The following is an 18366-nucleotide window of genomic DNA, read 5'->3' on the forward strand; positions in this document are numbered from 1 at the left end:
TATCAGAATGCCAAATCGTAAAATGACTGCTTCACGACTGATTTGAGCGCGACCACCGCTACGAAAACAGCTGTGAGAGTTCGAAAAGTGAGTTACAGAACCGCAAGGCAGGATTTGAATGCAAGAAGAAGTTAGTCGTCAACATATTGCAAAAAATAAAGCGGAATTCACTAAATTCTTGATGAGAAACTCACACATTTCGTAGTCATTAAAGTCATATTAAGAACAATTTTAACAGAACATTTAATGGTACAGGTAGCGCGGCCACCTATGCCTTGTCAGATGTCTGATTCAGAAGATTCCGAAGGGATGGACGTTTTAGGAGTTGTTGGTATGTACTTTCATTAGCACTGGCCTTTACATATTTGTGTTATATACATAAATATGCTGGCCATTACAAGGCATATTATCATATTAGCAATTTCATCTTCATGTCAGAAGTTCTCTGTTTTCTTTCCAATTAAACGTAAATAAAATAACAATGAAGTATACATAAACAAAAACAAAATCTAATATATAAAATTCTCGCGTCACAATGTTCGTTCCCATACTCCTCCGAAACGGCTCGACCGATTGTTATGAATTTTTTTTATGCATATTAAAACCAAATTTTTAATTTTTTTGACAAAAATTTTTGTTTTTATTTTTTTATGATACAGCATACAAAAATACATACAACCCTTAATTTTCACCTATTTTTTATTCGTTAATTAAAAACTTGTGACTTGAACTCTGAGGTTTATATAGAGAAAAAATCACAGAAAAACATAAAAAGTTTTCATTCCGGAAAACCGAACAGTCTCTGGGGTAGCATAGCAAAATATTCCTTGTTGGTATGTACTTTAAAGGTAGGCTAAGTAAAAACACATTAAGGAGAAAGCGGGGGCAGCTAGTATATTAAGTATATATATAATATAACCGTCTCACATTATGTTGGGAAAGGAGCTTTAATAATGATTACATTTGAGATTTCTAACGTGCGTAAAATAGGATTACAATTAAATTAAAGAATATAAATAATGTAATAGTATTACTACGCCAATAAGTCAAAGTAGGCTTTCAAAACAACCTTATTTTCAGGCTTGCCCCGTGAAGTTGCTCGGCTGCGTCTGCGTCCAACACGCTCGTCGTCAATCCTACACTCTGTGGAAGATCTATCCACAGACAGCACATGCGTTTATAAAGCGAGTCGAAGGAAGATTAGCAGGTAAGATTCCCCTGAATAACTTCTAGAAGCCTCCAGCTTTAGATATACAAATGTGGAGTGTATAAAATGGCTGACTTTTTTTTAAATAATAATAATAATAATCTTTATTTTCTTCTCTCACATATACATACAAGGTTTTTATGATTAAACTAAGTTAATAACATTAGGAAGTGTATGTGAGAGACTGGTCTCTGTAACAGGAGACCTGAGTGACAGATAACCAGCCTCTCCACCACCGGACCGGAACACGTACAATCATGTCATTGTCATAAGTTACAATAGAAGAAAATAAGTATTAAGTGCTAAAGAAAACATTGGAAACGGAGTCTCAAAAATAAAGTTGGTGTGTGTTTGTGTGTGTGTGTATGTGTAATTATAATTATCTTTTTTTAACATTCCAAAAAGGCCCCAAATTCTTGTGTGCCCAATGGCCCCAGCCTAGTTTAAGACGGCCCTGTACATGAACAGTGTCGTGTGTGAACTACTACGTAGTTTCAGCGTGTGACTCTCATCCCTGAAGTCATAGGTTCGATCCCCGGCTGTGCACCAATGGACTGGCTTATACGGTGCAACATCGTTTCTTTTAATATTTAACAAACCTTGGAAAAATAGATTTGTTATTACAGATCGCTATATATCAAGCCACCTTTGCCAAGTCGGATAATCCCTAATAAAGTTCAGGAACCGGAGATATTAAAGAAGGACGAGGAAGAGAAGAAAGAAGAATTGGAAGAGGTAATAGAAAAGGGATGTGTCGCCACAATATCAAGGTAATACAAGAGAATCATTTTTCTATCAATAAGAGACGACTGGATCAGTCTCATTTATATAATATGTTTATTAAATATTTATTCAGATATTTGGACGTCTCCTTACTGAAGTCCTGGCGCTTCGGTCTCCTGTGTACGTCAGTAGCACTTATGTCCTGTGGTTCTCCTTACGCGTTATACTACTTACCAGCTTATACTGTGGCCGTGGGACATAGTAAGGCTGCAGCAGGTAAATATACTTATTATTAAGACATAATTGTAGATAACTTTAGTTGAAATAGTGTATTGGTACAAGAAAAATAAATACAATTATTATGTGACAAGCAAGCAAAAATATTAAACTGAAGGAAAATCGATTTGAAAGTGGGTGCAACTAATTCAGACCTAGCTCGTTTATCAGAATGGTCAATCTCAGTGAGTTTTGGACTAAAGGCATTCTTCTGAAAGGAGGGACAAATCGGATGAGGGGATCTGGAGGGTACACAATTTTTAATTAGTTAAAAGGCTGGGGCAATGAACCTGATTGTTAAATATCTTAAATGCAAACGATATATCAAATATTTTTTTACGATTCTCCAATGACAATTCTCCATCCAATTCAAGATGCTACTGGAGAAAAGTAGATGCCACAGTAATCTTTTTTGTAAGCGCTGTACGAACATTGATATACTTCACTTTTTCTTGCCAAAATTTGTTACAATTTAATGCTAACCATGCGTTTATATATAGGATCAATCATTTTGATACTTGAAATTATTTAAAAAATTGTTTTGCAAAATTAATTCATTTTGTGATGTGTAATATAGATTACGTTTATCAGGTCGCCTTGTAGCCATCAGCGCTGTATTAGATCTATGTGGCAGATTAGGACTGGGGTGGCTGTGTGATTTACATCTATTTTGCAGACGAAAAGCATACATAATAAGGTAATACAATAAAAATCCTTTAAACATTAAAACAACCACGTTTTTTATCTAATGACACTGTCGGGTTTCGAGATAAAATATGGCACGAACATTTTATTCCGAAAATAAAAAATTAAGATTCCTATTACAGTGTTTATTTTGCTACAAATATCAGTACAAATTGAATATAAAAGAGACTACTAGTTTGGTACGATTTCTTAATATATACATCGTATGCGAATGCACCCTTGACAAACAGGTCATCAATGGAGTCAGCCCTCACTATTGCAGTTTATTTGCAAAAAGAGTGGTACATTCAGATTAATTAATTATACAAACCGCACAATCAGCGATATAAAAATAGTGATGCAAATGTCATATTAATTATTAAAGGAACAGTTAAGTTATTTTATAATTCTGGTCAAAACTTATGGTCTGCCTTGCGATTCTGTAACTCACTTTCCGAACTCTCACAGCGGTTTTCGCAGCGGCGGTCGCGCTCAAATCAGTCGTGAAGCAGTCATTTTACGATTTGGCATTCTGATAAGGAAGGTGCTTGTAGTTTATTGTTTGTGAGTTACAGAATCGCAAGGCTGAATACTCTCCCATCTGCAAAGGCACCTTGCGATTAAAAATTTAATCACCTTCCGTAAGTAGGTTTAATATGATTCATCAATTTTTTACAGCATCATCGTGGCTGGTGTGGCGGTATTGACGCTTCCTAGTTTGACTTCTTGGTGGGCGTTAGCAATTGCATCTGGTAAGTCTAAACAACTCAAAGATTATTAGACTTTTGCTTCGTTTCCCTGTTTTTTTTTATGAACTTCGAGATTCAGAAACGAGATATAGCGCTTAGTCACGCGTACGTCAAAACGCATTAAATTTCGCTCTAAGTCTTGTGTCTAAACTAGCTAACTCCTTTGATATATACTACTTTACTAATTTTATGTCAATCAATCAAGGAATTTCATCTGTAACATTTATTTTAGAGGCTTTTTAAGATATAAGATAGAGATAGATACAATATTATTTTATATGCTATTAACAGTTACTTATTAAAGTTTGCACCAAAATGTATGATAACCTACAACAAACTACATAATCTGCATTTCCAGGTGCTTATGGACTATGTTTGGGTTGCTGGTTCCTCCTTGTACCAGTATTACTAGCTGATGCTTTTGGAACAGCTCGAATCGCCTCTTCATACGGTCTTGTCAGGATGTTCCAGAGTTTAGCTGCTGTTTCTGTACCACCGACTGCTGGTATTTTTTTTATATAATATTTCATTCCTACTATTAACGCCTTAATTAAACTCATGTATAGATAACAATTTTTACTTATATATTCATTTTAAAGTGGCTTCAAGTTGATTTTCCAAGGTTTCTTACACGACTAAAATAATAATCGTTTTTCAGGCTTAATACGTGACGTGACAGGCGGTTACTCATACTGTTTCTACGGAATGGGATCCTGCATGGTGCTAGGTTCTATTCCTGTCATAGCCTTTCACATTGCTACGAAAAAGAAAGAGAAAGAATGAACGACCGTTTACAATTTTGGTGTTAAAATGTGCCACGGGTAACTAAAATATAATATGTTCCCATATTATAAGTTATATCGTTATAATGAATATCCAACTCAATAACGAGTTACTATGTATTATATGGGGCGATCTAAGAAACAAATTAAGGGTCATTCAACCCCAAAGGTCGTGAATTTGTCAGCTTTTATATACATTGATATATTCACTTGCGATTAGATTATATAAAAGTATGAGTTTTAAAGTAATTTTTTGAAATATTGGTCTCTAATCACCTATTAAACCATTGTTTCGTTACAATTAGTATTAACTTTAATTTACCCTAGTTTTGATTAATTTAGGCAAGAAGCTTTACTTCTTTTGTACCTGCTTTTAGTTGCAGTTTAATATTTGTTTTATAATGATTATATTGATAAATTAGATATTGGGAATCATGTCGAGTTAAATTAATATTGGTTTAGCCAACATCCGACTTAAAGAAGTCTGATACTTCTCTCCCTGACATGTGTCATCAATGTGAATGACAATGAGTCATCTGTCATTTTAGTCACTAAGTTGTCTGTGAATTTTACTCTTAGAGTTAAGGTATCAACGCTATATAATGGTCTGTCGATGTGTAAATGTAAGTACATAATCCATCAAACTTCACTATCTTATTTTTACAAATGCTAAATCCTTTTAATGGAATGGCGTGAAATTTGTTTGTTACACATTTCTATTACTGTCTCAAGACGTTTCAATCCAACTATAATTTCCGTTATCGCCTATCTTTCAATTCTACTTATAAAACCTATTTAATTATTAATTAGTGGTTTGGATTCAAAACTATACAATTAGTAGGTTTTTTGTTAAAATAATTATTGTGACTCGATAATCTTCGGTTTTACATTGCTCATTAACTATAGGTGACTAAATGAAGGTTTTGAAGTTGACCCCTGAATGTATGTTCTATATGTACATCGGTACGAATTTTGAGCTTTAAACTATTGTTTTTTTCAATAGAAAACAATTTGCTATATTGCAATGCTAAAATTGCATTAAATGTGTTCTGTGCTTCAATATTAATATTTGCTTGTCAACCAAAGCTCAAGATTCGTGCTGCGAAGTATTTTGTATGTAAATGCATACTGACTGATTTTAGTTTGAGATCAGTCATTAATCTATAGTGTTAGAATTACGTAGTTATTGAAATATATAGATGTGAAGCTTATGTCATTGTATTTTAAGTTTGTGGTCTCAGAAAATATTATTGACGGCAAATAGTATTGAAAAAAAATCTATAGTAAAATTAGTATTAAATTTTCTGTTGACTGAAAATGGTTGATTTTAAAAGCATATATATGTTTTTTCGAGAGTATTGATATTCAAACCCTGTGTGTTGTCAACATTTGTAGAAACGTAACTACCTTGTAAACTCTTTATAACGACATTTGTTATAACGAAAACTCTTTATAACGTAAAATTTGTTAAATTTATTTAGTTTAACCCAATACCCATACATTAATTCTTCCATGCCTATAACGAAACTTCTCTATACCGCATAAATATGCTCGGTTAACATTCGTTATAAAGAGTCTACACAGTATATTCAATTCCAGAATTTACTAATAATAAGGTAAAGATTCAGAGTCGATACTTAGCGCTAAGTATCCGTATATCAGCTGTATTTCAAATCCAATACATTTTTGATGTACGGGACTCAGACTAGCGCTAAGTCTCGTTTCTGGGTCCTGACTGCAAAAACTCTTCATCAGGCAACAAGAGCTTATACTCTTATTATTATTGCAATTATAATAATTCCACAAATGTTCCGTTTTAACGGGTTGGATATGTCATATATATTTAACTTTCCCATACTTCTTTTAATTAGTGCAACACAAGGTTTCCTTAAATTAAGCTGAATGTATCTATAGAACATTTTACCATTGAGATTTTTGTTGTGTATTGCCTATTTATTATCTGTACAGATACCGGCAAACTTCTTGAGCATTAGACAAGGGAGTGGGGGAAAGCTTGCGCAGCGCGGGACACAAACGTCAACTGATTTCCCCGCCGCCGCGCCGCGCACCACTGAAGTGATACTTTATGCTTAGTTCACACGCGCGCGTTCAACTCTACATTCAACGTGCACATTCACATTCACGAGCGTGTAAACGGTACGCCCGAGCCCGTGAACGCGCCTGTGAACGTGAATGCCGCGAATCGGGCAAGTGTCGGTTTTTTGGCAAAGTTCAAAGGATGAATGTGCGGGCGCCCGGTGACTGTTTACACGCGCGCAGGCAGCCAGTCTCTCCCGCGCTTTCGCGACGAGTGGATCTTCATTCAACGTTGCTAAGAAAGTCTTCTTTGTAGTATTTTTCTTTTTCTCCGTAGTTCATAATTTTGTTTCTTTTTCCAATAAAAATAAGTTAAGCCAAAGGATATGGCAACAACAACACCGAGATCCTCGCTGCTCGGCATTTTGGCACTGACTGACACGACGGCGTGCGTGTGAACAGCTTGAATGTCCGCCGGCCCGGGACGGGCTGCATGCCGCGCAGCCCGCCAGGCAGCCCGCCGGGCTGCACGGCACGCGTGTGACCGTAGCATTAAAATCGCTTCCGCGCAGGCAAGGACATTTGTTCAAGATGTTTGCCGATAACTGTAACTATTTATTTAGAAATCAAAATATTTGATGTGATGTTTTAGCTATCTGCTATTAATTATGTGACTAGGCGCAAATCTATTTGGTTTGTGTTATAAGTACACCAAATCATTATAAAGGTGTATGTTACAATTATAATCAGTAATGTTACTTTTAATGTGCATCTTGACGAAACTAAAACTACGTATGTATACAAGGATATCGCCAGATGTTCAAATTTCTCCTGTCTGAATTTACATAGCAGTATAAAAGATAAAAATTGTAAGTTTATTTCGTAATCTTACAGCTAACATAACATACATAACAAAAAAAATATAAATAATTAATAACTAACCTTTAAATATAAAATCTAACATATATTATTAAAAGGAGTCCCTTTAGGCAAGGTTCCGAAGATACTGGCAGCGTTCCTTCTTTGAATAGCTAGACTAATTCTTTGTCCGAGGTAGCTGCCAGCTATTCGGTCTCCTGTGATGTTGACTAAGGAAATCTCCTTTTATATTAAAACATAAATATTGTTTTATGTTTTATATATTATGCAAAGGACTCTTAAAGTTCTTCTCCTAATATCAAAGACAAATAGAATTTAATAGTTCTTGATAATATTAAGACTTTGAACAGATTTAAAACATCTCTTTTACGGACGAAATCTCTACAATTAGCCCCTCCTTTTGTAAATGTATGAGAGCAACAATCTTATTATCAATCAGTCTTATTCACCAATTACTTAAATATCGTCAAACAGAATTAGTATGAAACACACTACGAGTATTCCGAGAAAGGTATGTTTTTAATTGTAAGATTATATAATAGTGTTCTTAGCTACAGCCAAAGGTTCCACTGTAATCTATATAAAATACTAAAACGCATTTCCGTCATATTTATGAAAAATCTTAGCTTCGTACGTAACCAGAAGCTACGTACGAAGACGCACTTCGACATAGGGTCCATCAAGAAATGAGCGTACCAATTCTTAAAAGGCCGGCAACGCACTTGCGAGCCTTGTGCCTCCTGCCCTCTGTTTTATAAAAGAAAAGAGCGTACTGATTCATAAAAGCTCGCGTTCCTTATCTTCTGACAGTGTGAGAGTCTAACTCCCGTACTTCAAACCTGTATTGTATTTTGACATCCGGGGGGCATAGTTCGCGCTAAGTCTAGTTTATGGATCTCACCCTGAGTGTACATGACTAGTATAACTATAGATCTTCACTCGTTCGCTGTCTTTTCTATAAAAAATACAATAATGCAGACGTAGTATTCAACATTAGCGTTTCAGACTTTGTTAGACTCAGGTAAAAGTCGGTAATCTTGAATGTCACATACGGTAAATAAGTAATGTGATGTATTTACTTAAATCTAGTGTTAGTATTATTATAACACATATTAGACCAACTAGTGGGATGAGATTGTAAAAAAGAAAAGACGGTGGTGCATTGCGTTTGATTGAAAATGGTCAGACGGAAATACTGATGCATGGTCAGGCACAAAGTCGCATGTCTTTAATAAAAAAGACATGATCAATCACAATCAAAATCAGACTTTGTTAGACTCAGGTAAAAGTCGTTAATCTTGAATGTCACACACGGTAAATAAGTATTGTCATGTCTATCGGATGTATTTACTTAAATCTAGAGTTAGTATTATTATAACACATATTAGACCAACTAGTGGGGTGAGATTGTAAAAAAGAAAAGACGATGGTGCATTGTGTTTGATTGTAAATGGTCAGACGGAAAGACAGATGCATGGTCAGGCACAAAGTTGCATGTTTTTAATGAAAAAATACATACCAATCACAATCAAACGAAACCCTTAGTGCGTTATCTCTTTTGCTTTACGTTTTCACCACACTGATATTATACTAATGATAATTGTTTCACGTTAAAAGTATTGTAAGTGAAAAACATTCTCATTAATATAATCCAAGTTTATTTAAGATCATAGCAAGTAGGCGTCGGGACGTGACGACCCCATCGCCCACTGGTGAAATAACCTATGACAGTGGTTATTTCATCAGCGCAATCAGTCAACCCCTTCCTAGTGGGAGTGCCAAGCTGTTGCCTTCGGGCTTCAGCCAAATGGGCAGGCACGACCGGGGCAGTACCACTGTCTCTCAGAAAACCGGCGTGAGGTGAGAGAGATTCCCGAAGCCCATCCCCCTCCCCCCCACCCTACAAGAAATATGAAGGTGCAGAAAAAACAGCCTCCGCTCGCGGTGGAGAATCCCCCTCTGGGCGTCCACCACCGGGACATTCAGCGCCCCGTGGTGGTGGTGGTTGCCCTTCGTATTCTGGGGGGGAGTAATTCCGCGCTCAACAAAAACAGTAATTGTCCTCGGGGAAAACGGAGCAACTCTACAAAGGCACCCCTGTCCACACTTGCCGTGGACTTCACAAATGTTAGGGGGCTCAATTCTAACATCAACGCTGTCCACTATCATTTAGAGACTGCGAAGCCGGCCTTGCTCTTTCTTACAGAGACTCAGATATCCTCCCCGGCTAATACTTCCTACCTCTCCTACCCGGGGTACAAATTGGAACATTCACATCAGCTAGACGTCCGCCGTTCCACAACTGAGCGTTTTTAAGGTCGTGTTGTCACCATAACATTGTATATACATATCTTCCTAAGTCCGTTATATCCGGTGTCTGAAATAATTATGCGGAACATGTACTTTAGATGTTATAACCTATAATATCTAGAGCATAGATATACATTATTTCACAATAGTAAATAGTTTTTTTAAACATGAATAATGTATATCTTAGAAGTAGACATTTTCTGCTTTATTCTAAAATGAGGACTAAATATATTCCCATGTTAATGGTCACCATAGTAATAAATATGTTTAGTCCTCGTTTAATAGTTTAGAATATTTATAATTATCAAATGTAATTGCCCTTTTTTTCTAATCAACTTTTATAACAACAATCAGGAAATAATGTACGATTGATGTTTAGGAATAGGATAAAGTTTTTTATATTGTAAAATTAACAGTAGTTTTAATGTGTAAAACACAAGCGCGCAGAAACAAGTTAATAGATATTGATACGGGCTAACGTTTTTGCTTGCAATTTCGATAAAGCTCTTTAGTCTTTAAGTTAGAATTTAAGTAGAATTTAAATCTAGCTCTCGTACGTCAAAAATATATTGGATTTTGACATACATAGCTCGGGATAAGTCACGTTTCTGAATCCGTAGTGCCGATGTCTTAGGATCGCGCGCTACCAAAACACAACATTTGCTATCAGTTTCATACTTTTATGTTTTATAGCGCCAAACTACCTACAGACTTTAAAAATATATTTATTTTCTTACCTTACCAAAGAAATAAAATAGGTCTAATTTGGAACTTACAGTTAATTTATCTCGTTTGAGGGTTTTAACGCCTATTTATTATGATTGTCGTACTGCTATATCAAATCACGTTGTTTAAAATTGCATGTATATAATGATATATTATTAGGTAGTACATCTTTTCGGTGTGAGACATTTAGTCCTATCCTTCGTATTATATGTTTAATAATATATATATATATATATTTTTTTTTATTCACACTTTGCAAGGGTGGAGAAAAAGTCACAGACATAACGTATCTGGCTTCATAGTATCTTGCTTTATTATCTAGTTAAATAGTTTAAGGATATTTAGGTATAGTTATCTAAATTGTCATTACTAAATTGAACAAAAGTTCATTAGTTTGGGCCGAAGCGTATCGAACGAATTAGTTGTAGTAAAGGTTTCTTATAGAAATATATTCGTAGTTTAAATTATAGGAATTCAATATATTATTATTAAACATTAGTCATTCTTATTTTAACTAAAATACTGGTGGGAATAATGGTGAGAACCATTACATCGTAAACACAAAGAGACGGAATAGAAGTTAAAAGAGGGCAATTAATATAGATTTGATAAATAAGGAGTATATATACAATAGAAATAAATTTTTAAACATGTATAATGTATATCTTAGAAGTAGATATTTTCTGCGTTATTCTAAAATGAGGACTAAATATATTCCCATGTTAATGGTAACCATAGTAATAAATATGTTTAGTCCTCATTTAATAGTTTAGAATATTTATAATTATCAAATGTAATTGATTATTACGTGTATTAGTGTAGTGTAGTTTTATAACAACAATCAGTAAATAATGTACGCTGATTGATGTTTAGGAATAGGATAAAGTTTTTTATATTGTAAAAATAACATTAGTTTTGATAAGTGAAAAACAAGCGCGCTGAAACAAGTCAATAGATATTGGATACGGGCTGACGATTTTGCTTGCAATTTCGATATAGCCCTCTAAGTTAGAATTTAAGTAGAAATTAAATCTAACTCTCGTACGTCAAAAATATATTGGATTTTGACATACATAGCTCGGGATAAGTCACGTTTCTGAATCCGTAGTGCCGATGTCTTAGGATCGCGCGCTACCAAAACACAACATTTGCTATCAGTTTCACACTTTTGTTTTATAGCGCCAGACTAACTACAGACTTTAAAAATATATTTATTTTCTTACCCTAACAAAGAAATAAAATAGGTCTAATTTGGAACTTACAGTTAATTTATCTTGTTTATTGATGAGGGTTTTAACGCCTATTTATTATGATTGTCGTACTACTATATCAAGTCACATTGTTTAACATTGCATGTATATAATGATATATTATTAGGTAGTACATCTTTTCGGTGAGAGATATTTAGTCCTATCCTTCGTATTATATTTTTAATAATATTATAGATTAGCACTTTGCATGTGTGTCACAGACTTAACGTATGGCTTAATAGTATCTTGCTTTATTTTCTAGTTAAATAGTTTAAGGATATTAAGGTATAGTTATCATTTATTTCATTACTAAATTGAACAAAAGTTCATTAGTGTGGGCCGAAGCGTATCGAACGAATTAGTTGTAGTAAAGGTTTCTTATAGAAATGTATTCGTAGTTTAAATTATAAGAATTCAATATATTATTATTAAACATTAGTCAGTCTTAAGCAGGCCATAGACGGACCGCATGACCGCACGGCGATCTGCAGTTTTCATACTAAATTCATGTTCGCAATACACGGACCGCTCGAGCAGTTCCTGAGCAAACCGCATATTGCAGTCGGTCTTGACTGCAACATGCTCTCTGTCTATGACCCGATTTATTTTAACTAAAATACTGTCTCTCCATTACATCATTTAGTTGTAGTAAAGGTTTCTTATAAAAATGTATTCGTAGTTTAAATTATAAGAATTCAATATATTATTATTAAACATTAGTCATTATTATTTTAACTAAAATACTGTCTCTCCATTACATCGTAAACACAAAGAGACGGAATAGAAGTTAAAAGAGGGCAATTAATATAGATTTGATGAATAAGGAGTTTATATATAATAGAAATAGTTTACCGTATGTGACATATGTATGAAAATATTATTTCAAAACTATACTTACTTTAAAAAATTTATAAATCAAACTTTGATGGTATAAATGTAGCTAAGAACACTATTTAATTAGTAATGATTATACAACGATGCCATTTCCAGTGATCGCACATCACATAACTATACAAAAATGATAATGAAATTTAATTTTTAACATAAATTACGAAAATGTGTATGTACAGAAACCAGTGCTTCTAGACAAGTACTAATGTATAGTAATAATGATTTGCAAGACATTTTTTTGTGAAAGATTTGTCGGAAGTTTGTTTGCGCGTTCAAGGTATGTTTTCGTCGCTACATAGATATATTTTTAAGTACCTACTCTTTATAAATTTTTTTTAATTCGGTGCTGTAATAACAACAACACGCAACTTAAAGAGTGCTTTCAATGATTTGAATTCGTAGGCTGGCTTATTTCTGTACCTTATTTGGTATTCGTATGTAAGGCACTGAGTATTGTAATGAAACGAGGCTCAAGACACGACTATAGAGTATTGGTACAATACTGATGTATATTAAAACACCGATTTATATTAATAATGAAGGCACACTTCCTTACCCACTGATCGTAAGCTTGCTGGAAGCACTGGTTAAAACCTCCTCACTGATTCTGTAATGTATCGTTCTTTGTCTCGGCAATATATAGTTTAAAAAACAGGAAGACTAACAATATATCAATAACATACAATAAGGTTTAATTTACAAAAGAAATATATGCTATATGATATAAAGGATTTTTATTCAAGCTAAATAAGTACACCTAATATTAAGATAAACAAAATAAAAACCATTCTATTGAACGATAACCGACATGCATGGGGAATGTCATGAAAGCGGATGAAGCAAAGAGAGGTGAATATCGTAGTGAGTGGAGATCCGTGATCTCTGCCTGCCCCTTCGTAAAACCCTTCGTATATTAAAGCCTCGTATTTCACCTCTCTCCAAGTCTTTCCTAACTTTTTTCCTTTCTAAAGCCTATGATCGACGGGCGAGTAAGACCGTGGTTTTAAATACCGACGAACCTGGCTCGCGGCTCATTGGTGCTGATCGATTAGCAAGCAAAACAGTCGCAAACATGTCTTGTTCTCTTTCCGACACGCGGTTTTGCATGGCGAGCCGAGTAAAAAATATAGCACGACGACGAGCCGCGTGCTAGGCTCGGCGGTATTTAAAACCGTGGTTTTGCAATGATACACCGGCGAGCTTTACCGACGAACCATAAAACCGCGGTCTTACTCGTCCGTCGATCAGGCCCTTAACAGAGTATACCTGGTCTTGGCATAAATAGTAAATACTGAAACAAAGAAAAAAAAGGGTGCGTGTACTTATGTACGCGCGTAAGAAGTTATACTTCTTTGGCATTATTAAAAATAGTTTTTGATTGCATGCAAATAATTAATTACAATTAAATAATCAAAGACTGGAAAAGGAGTCATTATAGTCAATAAAGTTCAGTTTCCATTTGAAAAATTAAATAAATAAATATTTAATATTATTCTCTTACATTAAGTGTAACATAAATTCTATTATTATTCGAATGTTGTTTTTAAATTATGTCCAATGCCGTAGCATCTTCTGTGGGCAACTTCATTCTGTTAATTTTGCGTCACGGTGCGCGCGCATCGTAAAATTTCACTCTCATAAATTTTTCATAACGCGCCTAAAGAAGTATAAGTTCAAAAAAATCTATTGCGAATAATATTTATTACTTTTACAGTGTGGTTGTTTAATACGAGTACATAAATATAAAACAATTTAAAATATAAAGAGCTTATTCGAAGTGGTCTCAGTGGTAAATAGTTTTTAGTTAAAACTTAAAAAAGAAATTTAAAATCATCTTAAGAGTACAATCATTGCCCATTCATTATACTAATTGCCCACATCGCAGTAATGATAATTTAGACTTCAAAAGTAAATAGATTTTCGAAACAAAACATTAACATTTATTAATATTATTATTTACTTTTTCTAATAGGAGAGCCTTCAAAATTTTCGGAGCCAATGGCATAACGCTGTTGTTCTGATTGTCTTTTGTCATTCCTTATTGGCAATTCTGGGTAAACTAAGTTCTCTCCCAAAGAACATTTATTTTTAACCTAATTGTTATTGTTGTTATTGACTCAACAGATGATGTGATTTGTTTAGATGAAGAGGCTCCAGGCACGGACGTTTCTTGTGCCTGTGAAGAACGTAAGTTACTAGCGTTTTTAATTAAATCTTGATACTTTTTTTGCCATGTCAGAACTGGTAAATCTACTTCATGGTCAGTACAGTCAAAACCGTTACGACGACCGTTCGATCGTTTAGAACCACATCGGTTATATTGACCAAAATCAAAGGTCCCGGCTGAATTCTATTGTATTAGGTACTTAATAATAACGACATCGGCTGTTACGACTATCGGTTTTTACGACAAAACATGAGTAGTTCCTTCGATGTCGTTCATTTTGACTGTATTTTTTATAGTTACAGTGTCATGAAATGTTTCCACGGTTGATATATCATATCCAAGTATGCGTATCTAAATTATTGCTTGACATCTAGACATTTGTCTTAATCGCGTCCGATTTGAATGAATACAGGCTTTGAAACCGTTCGATATGTGACTCATCAAAACAGCTTACACAGTAAAGGAGTAAGATTTAATTTTGTTACACCTTGATTAATATAATAATTAGGCCGTTTTCTCAAAGTTTTTTCCCATTATATTTTAAGAGCTCGGAATGCAGCTACATCATGTAGATGTCGTTCAGGACACGTGTTGCATTTGGAAGCAGTGCGATTAACTCTATTTGAAGATGAGAACAAAGCTGACTAAAAGCTTCTTTATTCATTTAATCAGGTACAGAATTAGAATTTTATACGTATAGACCATAAATGGACACCAAAAATCTCTATACTCTTGCTTGTCTCTTTACTCTTGCTTTTTCTGAATTTTTTAACGCCTATTTGGAATTGTTTAACCTGCTTACGTATCTTTTTCTAAAACACAAAACAAGTTCTGGTTTTTGTCACTCCTGATGTTCTAATTGTCAATCACCCGGCCCATTATTTAAAAATGAATTAGGACGCGGGTTGTTCACTAGGAACTTTTGCAAGGTTTAAAATGTCTTTGTTATTTCGGGGAAAACCTTTAATTTGTAAATACTGTATATTTGTGTTGGAAAAAAATATAAATCAGTAGTTAGTTACATAAATATGCATTCTCCTAGTGGGAGTGCCATGCTGTTGCCTTCGGGCTTAAGCCAAATGGGCAGGCACGACCGGGGCAGTACCACTGTCTCTCAAAAAACCGGCGTGAAGTGATGCAATAGGTTCGCCCTATTGTACTCGCGTTTCGTGCGGTGAGAGATACTCCCGGAGCCCATCCCCCCCCCCCCCCTCTACAAGAAATATGAAGGTGCAGAAAAAACAGAAACTACCCCAGGGGGGTACCACACGCGCTCGCGGTGGAGAATCCCCCTCTGGGCGTCCAACACCGGGACACACAGCACCCGCTGGTGGACGCACAGGCTGCCCTTCGTATTCTGGGGGGGGCAATTCTGCGCTCGATAAAAACAACAGTAATCGTTCTCGGGGCAAACGGAGCAATTTGACAAAGGCACCCCCGTCCACACTCGCCGTGGACTTCACAAATGTTAGGGGGCTCAATTCCAACATCAACGCTGTCCACCACCATTTAGAGACTGCGAAGCCGGCCTTGCTCTTTCTTACCGAGACTCAGATTTCCTCCCCGGCTGATACTTCCTACCTCTCCTACCCGGGGTACAAATTGGAACATTCATTTGTGCCGCGGGCTGGAGTTTGCGTGTACGTCAGAGAGGATATCTGTTCTCGTCGCCTCGGGACGCTTGAAGGAAGGGACCTATCTAACCTCTGGCTGCGCGTAGACTGCGATGACCATCCGCGATTCTACGCATGCCTGTATAGGTCCCATAGCGGAAATACCGAAACTGACCGACTCATTGAGCACATCCAAATGGCTACAGATTCCCTTCCCGGGTTCCTACCGCTGAAATCGTGATACTTGGCGATTTTAACGCCCACCATGCCGATTGGCGCGGCTCTGAAACTACCGATCACGCGGGAAGATCCTTTCACGACTTTGCTTTAGCCTACGACCTGACACAAATGGTCCCTGCGATTACGCGAATACCAGATGTGGATGGTCATAAACCCTCTTTGTTGGACCTTCTGCTGACTTCACATCCGGAGAACTACCAAGTCTCTGTTGAACCGCCATTGGGTTCATCAGATCATTGTGTGGTCCGGAGCATTGTGCCGTTCACGCGCCCTCTACGGCCTAGCTTCGCGGGCTGTCGCCGCGTGTGGCACTATAAGTCAGCAGATTGGGATGGGATGCGGTCTTTTTTTGCGTCCTACCCTTGGGGGCCCATTTGCTTTTCGTCGAGTACTCCAGATGCCGTCGCTGACTCTGTCGCCGAGGTGGTCCTGCAGGGTATGGATCTTTTTATTCCATTCTCTTCGGTGCCGGTCGGTGGCAAGTCCCAGCCTTGGTTTAGGCGTTCTTGCAAAGCGGCTTTGCGCCGTAAGCATGAATGCTTCAAAGCCTGGGCAGAAGCGGTGACATCCTGTGATGTGACTATCGGCGAACGTAAAAAAGCATACAATTCAGCCTCCAGGTCCTTCAAGCGGGAAATCGCTAAAGCAAAGTCAGAGCACATTGCCAGATTTGGTGAGAAGTTGGCCCACCTCCCTTCGGGAACTCGAGCCTTCTGGTCTCTTGCCAAAGCTGTCCAAGGGAATTTCTGTCAGCCCTCAATTCCACCATTGCATAGGGAGGATGACTCACTGGCCCATACCGCGAAAGAGAAGGCCGATCTTCTAGGCTGTCTCTTTGCGTCGAACTCCACTCTGGATGATCAAGGGAAGGAACCACCGACACTATTGCGGTGTGATACTACGATGCCCGAAGTTATATTCCGGCAACGTGCTATCCGTAAAGCTTTTTCTACCTTGGACATCCATAAGTCGAGCGGGCCTGATGGCATTCCCCCAATTGTGCTGCGTACTTGTGCTCCTGAGTTGGCTCCGGTCCTAACGCGCCTTTTCCGGTACCTTTACACGCTCAGCACTGTTCCGAAGTGCTGGAAGATCGCTTCGGTACATCCGATCCCTAAAAAAGGCGATCGCTCTGATCCGTCCAACTATCGCCCAATAGCTATAACCTCCTTGTTCTCCAAAATAATGGAAACCATTATTAACAGCCAGCTCTTGAGGTATCTAGAGGGCCACCAGCTGATTAGCGATTCCCAGTACGGTTTTCGTCGTGGTCGCTCGGCTGGTGACCTCCTTGTATACCTTACACATAGGTGGGCAGAGGCAATTGAGTCCAAGGGGGAAGCGCTGGCGGTAAGTTTGGACATAGCGAAAGCCTTCGATCGGGTGTGGCACAGAGCATTGCTCTCGAAGCTTCCAGCCTATGGGCTCCCTGAGAAATTATGCAACTGGATTTCCAGCTTTCTCGCTGATCGCAGCATCAAAGTCGTCATCGACGGAGCATGCTCCGACCTGAAACCTGTGAATGCTGGTGTCCCACAAGGCTGTGTCCTATCCCCGACCCTGTTTATTCTGCATATCAATGATATGTTGCAGCTTAGCAACATTCATTGCTATGCGGACGACAGCACTGGGGATACTTTTTACACTGGCCGGGCAGGTATTTCTCGGGCTGTTGTCGATGAGTACCGGAACAAACTTGTGTCTGAAGTCGAAACTCTTCTACGTGGAGTCTCGGACTGGGGTAGACTAAATCTAGTCCAATTTAACCCCAAGAAGACACAAGTATGCGCGTTTTCCGCTAAAAAAACTCCCTTTGTCGCTACTCCCCTCTT

At 37.0% G+C, this 18366-nt stretch overlaps 1 protein-coding gene across 1 annotated transcript in view; it reads left to right on the top strand.

The window, feature by feature from the left end:
• The window catches only part of LOC125061368 (monocarboxylate transporter 12-like), a 43324-nt gene that overhangs the window by 15781 nt on the left and 9177 nt on the right, over positions 1-18366 (top strand). The window contains exons 10-17 of the mRNA XM_047666778.1: positions 256-331; positions 1081-1207; positions 1834-1977; positions 2064-2206; positions 2798-2903; positions 3569-3642; positions 3998-4144; positions 4298-4460. Of these exons, the coding sequence (XP_047522734.1) occupies positions 256-331; positions 1081-1207; positions 1834-1977; positions 2064-2206; positions 2798-2903; positions 3569-3642; positions 3998-4144; positions 4298-4422 (942 nt within the window). The 3' untranslated portion in view covers positions 4423-4460. The remainder of the gene's footprint in view (positions 1-255; positions 332-1080; positions 1208-1833; positions 1978-2063; positions 2207-2797; positions 2904-3568; positions 3643-3997; positions 4145-4297; positions 4461-18366) is intronic.

The sequence above is a fragment of the Pieris napi genome, chromosome 23, assembly GCF_905475465.1.
Source record: "Pieris napi chromosome 23, ilPieNapi1.2, whole genome shotgun sequence".
NCBI lineage: Eukaryota > Metazoa > Arthropoda > Insecta > Lepidoptera > Pieridae > Pieris > Pieris napi.